Below are 12,970 nucleotides of genomic sequence, written 5' to 3' on the forward strand. Positions count from 1 at the left end.
TAAATTAATTAAATAAGTAAAATATGATGTTTTAGATCCTGAAAAATGAGATTTGAACCTAGAATGAGAGAAAAATCGAAAATTGGGAAAGTTGGTAAAATGATCGTTTTAGTATCGAGGTAAGTTCATATGTATAATAAGCATTAATTTATGCATGTTTCAATGTAAAATTGATATATTTATTATAATTTTCGAGGTTTTGAAACTATGTAAGTTGGTATGACAATAATACAAAGAATAATGTTGTAATTTATATTTGAAAGTTAAATTTAGTGAATTAATTGAATTATGTTAAATTAAATGAATATGGTGCCAAGTTTATGAATTGATTTAAAAATATGTCTATGGTACATGAAGTGCATTGAATTATCATACATAAATGTGATTTCTATGATTATGGATATTATGGGAAATTGTAAGTTCATATGATTTTTAATAACGCAATGTGTAATTTAATGTTATTGCCTTGATATTAAATGAGATGTAAGTTTATATGTAAGTAATACATCAATATTACTTTTATTATGATATTTTATAATAATATTGGAAATATGTTTGTGGATAATTACTTGATTGGTGAAATTGTTGGAAAAGAGAGAGAAATCCCGGTTGAACCTTCGGAAAGATTGGATGATACAAATAGTATGTAGTTAGGTCACATGTTTGGTGCTGAGTGCACATGTAATATCCTAAATTAAGGCTTAATCGGAATAGTGGTTTCGTGACCACAAATCCGAGATAGAAATAATTATTTTACAATGATTTTGATGTTTATGATATGATTGCATGATTGTGTGAAAATTTCGTGATGAAATTCTATGCCTAAAGTGCTTAAATTGAAAGTAGGGACTAAATCGAATAAGTTGCAAAACTTGCATTCTAGAAGTTTTTAGTATGAAATTGTTTTGGAATATTAATGAGGAGGTCTTAAATAGCAATTTTACCAAGTTTAAGTTCATGGACAAAATTAGGACATGGAAGGAATTTTTGGAAAGTTTAGCGAAGGGTATTTTGGTCATTTAGTTATTAAAATGAATTAAAAACAAAATTAAAAGCCAATTTTTGTCCATCTTCTTCATTAGGCCGAAATTTCAAGGGTTCTCCATAGCTAGGGTTTGTTTCAAGCTTCCAAGCTCCATAGTAAGTTATTCCAAGCCCGCTTTTAATGATTTTTATGTTTTGAGATCCCTAACTCGATAAAGCTTATGTTAGCAATAATTTAACCTAGGGTTTATATTTGGAAAAATACCCATAGGTGAAATTTGTGTATTTTGATGTTTTATGATAGAATATGAAGTTTTAAATTATGTTAGACAACTTGTACTACTCGATTTTAAGCAAAAACGAGTAAAAGGGCTTAATCGGTAAAAATACCTAATAGTCACAAGTACATGTTAGAGTGAGAATTTGATGTTGCCATAGAAGAGAAATGTGATCAGCATGTTGTAAAACATAAGAATAAGGAATAAAGTTTAATCCCGAGCCTAGGGGCAAAAATGTAAATATGCAAAAGTTTAGGGGTAAAATTGTAATTTTGCCAAAATTTGAGTTAAGGATTAATTTGATAATGTGAGTATTAAATAAGCTAAATGTGTTATTTTAGATCAAGAAAGACGTGGAATCGACCTCAATCGAGGAAAAGAAAAGATTGTGGACTAAATTGCAAAATCTTTGTATTTTGGTACCAAGGTAAGTTCAAGTGTAAATAATGTAGCATAATTGTTATTTTTAAGTTATTGATATTAATTATGTGTTATGCTGAATTTTATTATGAAATGTATGCTTTGTGCTTAATTTCAAATAATATGTAAATTATGTGAACTACTTGTTAAATATAATTGTTACCGAGTATTGATTTCGGCATTCTACGGAAGACGGCAAGGATAAGTGTTCGAGGAAAAAGCCCGTTTGAACCTTAGGAATAGATTAGGATACAAGTGACATGTCACTAGGATGGTTGAGCATCCGAACTCGTTGAGTTGAGTCCGAGTTCACTTATGGATGCGAATGTCCGAATTCGTTGAGTTGAGTCCGAGTTCGTGAGATGTAACCAGGCATCCGAACTCGTTGAGTTGAGTCCGAGTTCACTTATGGATGCGAACGCCCGACCTCGTTGATTTGAGTCCGAGTTCACTTATGGGCGGGTTACATGATTGCTTGATTGCATATATGCCACTTATGTGCAAGTTATCCATGTATCCGAATTATATTCCGATGTGTTCAACGGGTAAAGTTCTACTCAAATGGAGGAAAATTTCAAGATGTAAAGAGACGTATTGGTAAGTGATATGAAATGGATATTTTGGACAGGTATGTATTTAACCCTCGGGTTGAGTATTGATACAACCACGATAAGGTAATAAGATGATGAAGAATGATTAAAAATGTGATATGTGTTTTAGTGATGTATGCTAATGTTGACTGGTATAACTGTTTGTTATGTTACTTATTATTTGCATATGAACTTACTAAGCATTTATGCTTACTCCCTCCTTCTTACTCATTGTAGTTTTGGACAAGCTAGCTCAGGAGTCGGGATAGGTCGAAGGCTCACTCACACTATCCGAAGATTTTTGGTAAATGGCTTGTAAATTTAAGTATGGCATGTATAGCAATATACCCATTTTGTGTAAATGATCTTATGGTATGGTTGTGAAATGGTTGAGGAAATGCTTGATAATGATAAATTATGAAAATGGTTAGTTTAGATTATGTTTGATGTTAAGGAAAACTATTAAGATACTTAGTGCATAAAAACTCATAAAAAGGATGAAATTTACCATAAACAGAATACTGCAGCAACACTAACGCGAGTTTGAAAATTTACTAAAAATCATAAAAATTGAATTTGATGGTGAAATACATATCAAATTGAAGCTTATTATGTCTAGTTTCACATGAAACAAATAAAACAAGTAAAGGAAGTATATATTAGAAGATATTTTAATTTTAGTGAAACAGAGTCATAGCAGTTTCTGAATCCCCTGTTCCTACTTTAGAAATTCACCATAAATTGTAGAGATATAATTAGGTGGTGTATTTTATATCCTCAGAATCCTTATTGAGTTTAGTTTTAGTATAAACAAACCTCATATACATATGAATTTTTTACAGAGAGAAATATGGTTCGTAGTAAACAGAGGTCAGACCAGTCGAGTCTTGAAACAGGGGTAACTTTAACTAATAAACTGTACTAATTGGCCCAACCAAAAATTCTAGAAAAAAATTAGTAGATAGTTTTATGAGTCTATATTCAGGGAAAATTTACGGATCTTAATTTCGAGTTTCGTAACTCGAGATATGATTTTTCTTGTGACTGTGACGCAAGTAGCTTAAAAGTTGTGAATGTAGAAACAAATAATTCAAAGTTCTAAAAATGTTAAACTAAGCTTAGTAACACCTCATACTCGACTCCGGCGACGGTCTCGGGTGTGGGGGCGTTACATTTAGTGGTATCAGAGCAGGTTTAGTCGGTTCTCGGACTACGTGTTGTATGTACGGATTTTGCTATACATGCCATATGTATGAATTGTGATAGTGTGACGACTTCTGACCTTTTTAAATGAAATTTTTTTTATATAGTAAATGGATCCCGATCCAGCTGTGGCAGATGAAGTACAGAGTAATGCGCCAGCTCCGGCTGATGGAGCAGCGCCGACTGAAAACCCACCCCCTACTGTTGGTCAGGGAGGAGGGGAAAGGGATCGGGAAGCCTTTCTCCAAATGATGAGTGCATGGTACACTGAGTTCGTTCGTACGAACCCAAATGTACGACCTCCCCCACCTCCCCCAATTCCTCAACCTATGCCTCCAATGCCTCAAGGAGTGGATATGATAAAATTTCACAGAACCCCCGTTGATAGAATTCGTAAACAAGGGGCTGAAGAATTTAGAGCAAATATTGATGATGATGCAGAGAAAGCAGAGTTCTGGCTTGAAAATTCTATCCGGGTATTTGATGAATTATCTTGTACACCTGAAGAATGTTTGAAATGTGCTACATCTTTGTTGAGAGATTCAGCCTATAATTGGTGGAAGACTTTGATTTCGGTGGTACCGAAAGAGAGGGTAACCTGGGAATTCTTTCAAGAAGAGTTTCGGAAGAAATATATTAGTGAAAGATTTATTGATCAGAAATGTAAAGAGTTTCTTGAGCTGAAGCAAGGTAATATGACAGTCTCAGAATATGAAAGAGAGTTTGTTCGATTAAGTAAGTATGCCAGGGAATATGTTCCTACAGAAGCCAAGATGTGCCGACGATTTGAAGACGGGCTTAACGAAGACATTAAGGTATTTGTTGGGATCCTTGAACTAAAAGAAATGGTGGTACTTGTCGATCGAGCTTGCAAGGCTGAAGAATTACTGAAGGAAAAGAAAAAGGTAGAATCTGAAACACGAAATTGGAAGAAAAGACCAATGAGTAATGCACCCTCACAGCAAACCGGAAAGTCAAGAAATATGAATCCTCGTTCCCAAGTTTCAGCTGGGCAATCATATGGAAATTTTAAGAAGCGAAATGTGGGTCCTAAATCTCAGACTACTTCTGCGGCTAGTGTGGGAAATACGAGATTTGTTAAACCCGAGTGCCAGCGGTGTGGTAGAAATCATTTTGGTCCGTGCAGAGCAAATGAATGTTTTCGATGTGGTTCTCCGGATCATTTTATTAGAGACTGCCCAGAGAGAGCTGAGAAAGAAAAATTTCAGAATGTAAAAGCTAGTGGTGCAGACTCGAGGGGAAGGTATCCGAGAAAAGTTGGAAGTGAAACAAGCAGTAAGAATGTAGCCAGGGATGCACCGGTTAGACCTGAAGGAAGGGCTCCGGCTAGAACTTATGCTATTAAAGCGCGTGAAGATGCTTCCTCACCTGATGTGATTACCGGTACATTTTCTCTCTATAATGTTAATGTTATTGCTTTGATTGATCCCGGTTCTACTCATTCATATGTGTGCATGAAATTGGTGTCTAGTATGAATATACCTGTTGAGAATACAGAATTTATGATTAGAGTGTCGAATCCGTTAGGCAAATGTGTGACTGTTGATAAAGTATGTAAGAAATGTCCTTTAATGATTCGGGATCATTACTTTCCGGCCGACTTGATGTTGTTGCCGTTTGATGAATTTGATGTTATTTTGGGTATGGATTGGTTGACATTGCATGATGCTATAGTAAATTGCAAAGAAAAGGTTATAGAATTAAAGTGTGGAAATGGTGAAACTCTGCGGGTTGAATCAGATAAATCAGAGGCATTGCCTAGTGTGATTTCTTCAATGTCGGCTCAAAGATATCTGAGAAAGGGTTATGAAGCTTATTTGGCGTATGTAATTAATACAAAAGAAGTTGAAAAGAAAGTTGAATCAAGTCTTGGGTTGTGTGAATTTGGACGTATTTCCAGAAGAATTGCCGGGTTTGCCTCCAGTCAGGGAAGTAGAATTTGGTATTGATTTGATACCGGGAACAGCTCCGATCTCGATTGCTCCATATAGAATGGCACCAACAGAGTTGAAAGAATTAAAGTCGCAGTTGCAAGAGTTGACTGATAAAGGTTTTGTGAGACTGAGTTTTTCACCTTGGGGTGCTCCCGTGTTATTTGTGAAAAAGAAGGATGGTTCTATGAGATTATGTGTTGATTATCGGCAGTTAAACAAGGTGACAATCAAAAACAAGTATCCGTTGCCGAGAATTGATGATTTGTTTGATCAGCTAAAATGTGACGTCCCTAATTTGACCCTAGTCGGGAAGTGGTGTCGGGACCGTTAAACCGAGTCTTATAAGTAATTAGAAGTTATATTCTATGTTTATGATGTTAGCAAATGCATGTGTGAAAGTTGCATGCATTAATTTGATCATTTCCATGTGAATTTATTTAGATGGACTTATATGAAACATTGTTGAAAGGTGATAGGCCAATCTTCAAAGGTCTAATAGTACATGCATGCAAAAGTATGGTTTTGCATGTCAATTTACCCAAAGAGAGGAAGTGGCGGCCATGGTGATGAATATGGGCAAAAGAAAACATGTCTTAAACATGTTTTGCTAGTGGTGGATGTTAGAAATAATAAAATAAGAGTATGGAAAAAAATTAAAAAATTAATGTTAGTAGGATGAGAAACAAAAAAGTGTTCATCTTTCTCCATAGCCCTTGGCGAATATCCTAAAGAAAGAAAAGAAAAAAAAAATTTGTTCATCTATTTTCACTTCTTGGCCAAAAATACTAAGGAAAAAGGGGGAGGATTTTTGCTTCATGCTTGGGTTGGAAGAGATCTAGAAGGAGATTTGGCTAAGTTTGCATCAAGATTAAGGTATGTATGAGGTTGTGTTAGGAGTTTCATGCATGTTTTGGTTGCTAACTTGATGTGCATGTTAGCCATGGCTCAAATCTTTGTTATGCCATGGAAATGGTATTTGGCCAAAGTTGTTATGGTGATAAAGCCATTGCATGCTAAGTGTAAAGCTTGATGATGATGCATGCAATGATGGATTGTCTACTCTTGAGTAAGATTTTGAGTTTTCTTTTGTTTAATCATGATTGAAGTTGAAAAGGAGCATGATTGTCATATTCGCCATGATGCATTCATAAGCATGGTTCATGCTTCTTGCATGTTAGTTAAAATTTGTGTTTTGGATGGCTATGGACACCTTGAAATTCGCCATGCTCATATATGTATATATATGTTTGCACATGATGTTTGGTTATGAACTAAGTGATGAATATGTTTGTCTAAAGAAGAAGACGTTGAAGAATGAATGTGAAATTGCAAGCACATTCGCCTAGCACACATATGAGTGCTTGATGCTATATTATAAGTTTTGAGCAACAATATGCAAAGCATTAACTAGTAAAATGCATGCTGTTTTTGTGAGGTATTAAGTGCATAATTGGCCTCAACATGTACATGAATATTCGCCTTGGGTAGCCTATTGAAGGCCTTAGCTTTTCCTTGATGCTCGAATAAATTGTATTGAATTGCTTGATGTAGTATAAAATGTGCATGACCATTGTGTATTCAAGCTAAAGAGTGGCCATATGACCATTTAAACTCCTTGTCATATTCGCCATAAGCTAGCACAATGAGGTTTTAATAGATTGAATTTGTTTGAATTAGCTCAAGAGCTAAGAGGGCCACAATTGGACAAGGGAAGGAAAAAGTGATCGAATAGCCGTAAAAGCCGTTCGACAACATCCGAGGTAAGTCCTCAAGAAGTGACCTTAATTGAATTATGTGGAATGAAATATGGATGTATTGATTATTGATTTATGTGTATGAGTATTCGAATTCTACCCGGCTAAGTCCCAAGGCGATTATGCTAATGATTATAATTGTGTTTGAGCCTTAGTAACGAAAATGAAATATGTATGTCCAATGATTATTGATGTATGTGTGCATGAGAAATTGAATGATATCCGGGCTAAGCCCGAAGACAATTATGCTGGAAATTATATCCGGTTAAGACCGAAGGCAATTGTGCTAGCGGCTATATCCGGCTAAGACCAAGGCATTCGTATGAAGTCATTCTATCCGGCTAAGACCAAGGCATTTGTGCACATGCTTATATCCGGTTATATTCAAGAATCTTGGGCTGGAAGTGAGTGTTGGTTGCTGTAATAAATTCAATTAGTACACTCGAGAAGCCCAAAGAATAAGGTACGTTTATATGTGCATTGGAAAGTCGACATGTTTGAGCAACATTCGCTCAATCGACTAATGAATTTCAGTTATTGAATTGATTGATACTTTGTGAAAGTATATAATGATGAAGTGTGAAGTAAGAATGTGTATTAATGAAATGATGCATTTGGCTATGTGAATGTATTGCTGTAATTAGAGTTGATTATATTCCTTGAGACTTACTAAGCATAAAAATGCTTACCCGTTACTTTGGCTCTCTGTTTTATAGATTTCGCCGATAGCAATCGGATTCGGGATCAATAAAGTCAAGTCATCCACACTATCAACGCCTCTATTTTGGTATAAATTTTGTTTGAACTTTGAAATGGCATGTATAGGACTACCCCTTGTTGGTTTAAAAATGTGGTGATGTATATGTATACGGCCATGCGAAAATGGCTCGTAAAAGGAAGCATGAACTTGGACTATTTTTGGTTTGTATGTATATATATGGTGTCATGATGTGATTATGGATTGGAAATGGGAGTGTTGGTCACATGATCAGCCATTGGTATGGTTAAAATGATCATATATGAACCTATGTATGGCAAGACTAGTTGGTTCATGGAGACTACAAAATAGGTAAGACCTACCTTAAAACAGATGCTGCCAGCTGCAGTGACGTGAATGTGAAAAATCACCAAAATTTTTAGGAATGGTATTAAATAGTGAATAAGCTATGTAAATGAACCTTGATGAGTCTATTTTCATATGGAAGAAACGAAATGGTCATAGGAGTTACATGTTAAGAGATATTAAAGCTATTGTGAGACAGGGCCAGAACGGTTTCTGGGTCCCCTATCGCAACTTTAAAAATTTGCTATAAATTATCCAGAAAGAATTAGGAGTCGTGCTATATATGTACAGATTCAATTTTGAGTCTAGTTTCATTAGAAACAAACGGCACCAGTATTAAAGCCCTGTACAGAGAGATATTCAAGTTATAACGCGCGAAGGTCAGAGCAGTTGATCCCTGTAACATGGGTGACTCTAACTAATAAACTGTACCAATTGGCCAGACCAAAAATTCTAGAAATAAATCCATGGATGGATATATGAGTCTAAATTCAGGGAAAATTTACGAAACCAGTTTCCGAGTTTTGAAACTCGAGATATGATTTTTAAGGCGACGGTGACGCAGTTTTCCAGCCTGACTGGAAATGTCAAATTGGTGGGCAAAACATGTGAACTTGGCTTGTTAACCCCTCGTGTCCGACACCGGCGATGGTCTCGGGTTCGGGGTGTTACATAAAAGGAGCGACATGGTTTTCAAAGATTGACTTGAGATCTGGGTATTACCAACTGCGGGTAAAGGAGTCGGATGTACCTAAAACTGCTTTTAGAACAAGGTATGGTCATTATGAATTTTTAGTTATGCCATTCGGATTGACAAATGCTCCTGCTGTGTTTATGGATTTAATGAATCGCATATTTCGGCCATACTTGGACAAATTTGTTGTGGTGTTTATAGATGATATTTTAATTTATTCAAAAGATGAGACAGAACATGCTGAGCATTTGAGGATAGTTTTGCAAACTTTGAGAGATAAGCAGCTGTATGCTAAGTTTAGTAAAAGTGAATTTTGGCTCCGGGAAGTTGGATTTTTGGGTCATATTGTTTCAGGTGATGGTATACGGGTTGATCCTAGTAAAATTTCAGCCATTGTTGATTGGAAACCACCGAAAAACGTAACTGAAGTTAGAAGTTTCTTGGGGCTAGCTGGGTATTATCGGCGGTTTGTAAATGGATTTTCTATAATTGCTGCTCCTATAACTAGATTACTCCAAAAGGATGTTAAATTTGAATGGACGGAAGAATGTCAACAGAGTTTTGAAGAATTGAAAAAGTTATTAACAGAGGCACCAGTGTTAGTACAGCCTGAATCAGGTAAAGAATTTGTGGTGTATAGTGATGCTTCTCTAAATGGTTTGGGGTGTGTGCTCATGCAAGAAGGAAAAGTGGTGGCATATGCTTGAGGCGTTAAAACCTCATGAGAGGAATTATCCTACTCACGATTTGGAATTGGTGCGGTGGTGTTTGCTTTGAAAATTTGGCGACATTATTTGTATGGTGAAAATGTCGGTATATACCGACCACAAAAGTCTTAAGTACTTGATGTCACAAAAGACTTGAATTTGAGACAACGAAGATGGTTGGAGTTGTTGAAAGATTACGAGCTTGTTATTGATTATCATCCGGAAAAGCGAATGTGGTTCTTGATGCTTTGAGCGAAAGTTGTTGTTTGCTTTGAGAGTTATGAACACTCGGTTGAAAGTGTCAAATGATGGTTCGATTCTAGCGAGTTAAGAGCAAAACCAATGTTTTACAAGAGATTTCAAACTCGGAAAAATGATCAAGATTTGCTAGCCAAAAGAAAATAAAGGTGAAGTCGACACGGGATCGATTTGAAATTGGTTCGATGGGTGCTTAATGTTTAAAGATCGGATTTGTGTACCAAGAATGAGGAATTGATTCAAAAGATCCTACAGAAGCACATAGTGGTTATTTCTCGATTCATCCGGGTAGTACGAAAATGTATAATGACTTGAAGAAAATGTATTGGTGGAATGGAATGAAAAGAGATATATCAAAGTTTGTGTCCAAATGCTTAATTTGTCAACAGTGAAAGTGAACACCAAGTACCTTCAGATTACTCCACCTATTATGGTTCTGAATGGAAATGGGATCGGATTACTATGGATTTTGTTTCAGGATTGCCATTGACTCGGGAAAGAAAGATGCCATCCGGGTAATAGTTGATGATTAACTAAGTCGGCTCATTTTATCCCGATGCGTTTAATTATTCTCTTAACAAGTTGGCTGAATCAGTATATTAAAGAAATTGTTAGATTACACGGAATACCATTATCGATTATTTCAGATAGAGATCCAAGGTTTACCTCGCGGTTTTGGCAAAAGTTGCAAGACGCGTTAGGTAATGGGTTAAATTTCAAGATCGCTTTTCATCCACAAACCGATGGACAATCGAGAGAGTAATTCGATTCTTGAAGACATGCTCGGATGTTGTGTATTGGAATTTCAAGGAAGTTGGGAAAGATATTTGCCGTTGGTAGAATTTGCTTACAACAATAGCTATCGACGAGCTTGAAAATGGCACCTTATGAAGCATTGTATGGTCGCAAGTGTCGAACGCCTTTGTATTGGACTGAACTCAAGGAAAATAAGATTTATGGAGTTGATTTAATAAAAGAAATGAAGAAAAGTGAAGATAATTCGAGATTGTTTGAAAGTCGCTTGAGATAGACAAAATCTTATGCGACCTAAAGCGAAAGGACATTGAGTTTCAAGTTGGTGATAAGGTATTTTGAAAGTGTCTCCATGGAAGAAAGTCCTTAGATTTGGACGAAAGGGCAAGTTAAGTCCGCGTTTTATTGGACCGTATGAAATAATTGAAAAAGTTGGACCAGGTAGCATATCGGCTAGCTTTACCACCAATTAGAAAAGATTCATGATGTGTTTCACGATATCTATGTTACGTCGGTATCGTTCAGATCCTTCACATATAATTTCACCGACGAAATTGAACTGCGACTGATATGTCTTATGAAGAAGAACCGATTAAGATTTTAGCTCGAGAAGTCAAACAACTAAGAAATAAAAGTGTTGCACTTGTGAAAGTGTTGTGGCAAAAGCATGGGGTAGAAGAGACTACATGGGAAACTGAAGAAACTATGAGAAACCAATACCCACACTGTTTCTTTAGTAAGATTTTCGAGGACGAAAATCTTTAAAAGGGGAGAGTTGTAATATCCTAAATTAGGGCTTAATCGGAATAGTGGTTTTGTGACCACAAATCCGAGATAGAAATAATTATTTTACAATGATTTTGATGTTTATGATATGATTGCATGATTGTGTGAAAATTTCGTGATGAAATTCTATGCCTAAAGTGCTTAAATTGAAAGTAGGGACTAAATCGAATAAGTTGCAAAACTTGCATTCTAGAAGTTTTAGTATGAAATTGTTTTGGAATATTAATGAGGAGGTCTTAAATAGCAATTTTACCAATTTTAAGTTCATGGACAAAATTAGGACATGGAAGGAATTTTGGAAAGTTTAGCGAGAAGGGTATTTTGGTCATTTAGTTATTAAAATGAATTAAAAACAAAATTAAAAGCCAATTTTGTCCATCTTCTTCATTAGGCCAAAATTTCAAGGGTTCTCCATAGCTAGGGTTTGTTTCAAGCTTCCAAGCTCCATAGTAAGTGATTCCAAGCCCGCTTTTAATGATTTTTACGTTTTGAGATCCCGTAACTCGATAAAGCTTATGTTAGCAATAATTTAACCTAGGGTTTATATTTGGAAAAATACCCATAGGTGAAATTTGTGTATTTTGATGTTTTATGATAGAATATGAAGTTTTAAATTATGTTAGACAACTTGTACTACTCGATTTTAAGCAAAAACGTGTAAAAGGGCTTAATCGGTAAAAATACCTAATAGTCACAAGTACATGTTAGAGTGAGAATTTGATGTTGCCATAGAAGAGAAATGTGATCAGCATGTTGTAAAACATAAGAATAAGGAATAAAGTTTAATCCAGAGCCTAGGGGCAAAATGTAAATATGCAAAAGTTTAGGGTAAAATTGTAATTTTGCCAAAATTTGAGTTAAGGATTAATTTGATAATATGAGTATTAAATAAGCTAAATGTGTTATTTTAGATCAAGAAAGACGTGGAATCGACCTCAATCGAGGAAAAGAAAAGATTGTGGACTAAATTGCAAAATCTTTGTATTTTGGTACCAAGGTAAGTTCAAGTGTAAATAATGTAGCATAATTGTTATTTTTAAGTTATTGATATTAATTATGTGTTATGCTGAATTTTATTATGAAATGTATGCTTTGTGCTTAATTTCAAATAATATGTAAATTATGTGAACTACTTGTTAAATATAATTGTTACCGAGTATTGATTTGGCATTCTACGGAAGACGGCAAGGATAAGTGTTCGAGGAAAAGCCCGTTTGAACCTTAGGAATAGATTAGGATACAAGTGACATGTCACTAGGATGGTTGAGCATCCGAACTTGTTGAGTTGAGTCCGAGTTCACTTATGGATGCGAATGTCCGAACTCGTTGAGTTGAGTCCGAGTTCGTGAGATGTAACCAGGCATCCGAACTCGTTGAGTTGAGTCCGAGTTCACTTATGGATGCGAACGCCCAAACTCGTTGAGTTGAGTCTGAGTTCACTTATGGGCGGGTTACATGATTGCTTGATTGCATATATGGCACTTATGTGCAAGTTATCCATGTATCCGAATTATATTCCGATGTG

The 12,970-nt window shown here is 35.7% G+C and overlaps 1 protein-coding gene across 1 annotated transcript; it reads left to right on the forward strand.

The window, feature by feature from the left end:
* The first annotated feature begins 1,068 nt into the window (after positions 1–1,068).
* On the forward strand, positions 1,069–12,453 carry LOC128279505 (uncharacterized). The gene is made up of 5 exons (XM_053018463.1): positions 1,069–1,140; positions 1,604–1,689; positions 2,510–2,576; positions 3,583–4,879; positions 12,357–12,453. The coding sequence occupies exons 4-5, from the start codon at positions 3,586–3,588 to the stop codon at positions 12,410–12,412; spliced, it is 1,350 nt and encodes a 449-aa protein (XP_052874423.1). The 5' UTR covers positions 1,069–1,140; positions 1,604–1,689; positions 2,510–2,576; positions 3,583–3,585; the 3' UTR covers positions 12,413–12,453.
* The last annotated feature ends 517 nt before the right edge of the window (positions 12,454–12,970 follow it).

Source organism: Gossypium arboreum, chromosome 8 (genome assembly GCF_025698485.1).
Source record: "Gossypium arboreum isolate Shixiya-1 chromosome 8, ASM2569848v2, whole genome shotgun sequence".
Taxonomy (NCBI): Eukaryota; Viridiplantae; Streptophyta; class Magnoliopsida; order Malvales; family Malvaceae; genus Gossypium; species Gossypium arboreum.

Bases quoted from the DNA above. Each gene is read 5' to 3' on its own strand.
- LOC128279505 (XM_053018463.1), top strand. From the start codon at position 3,586: ATGGATCCCGATCCAGCTGTGGCAGATGAAGTACAGAGTAATGCGCCA. The intron at 4,880-12,356 runs GTACATTTTCTC...GTGTTATTTTAG, and splicing joins CTCACCTGATGTGATTACCG to ATCAAGAAAGACGTGGAATC.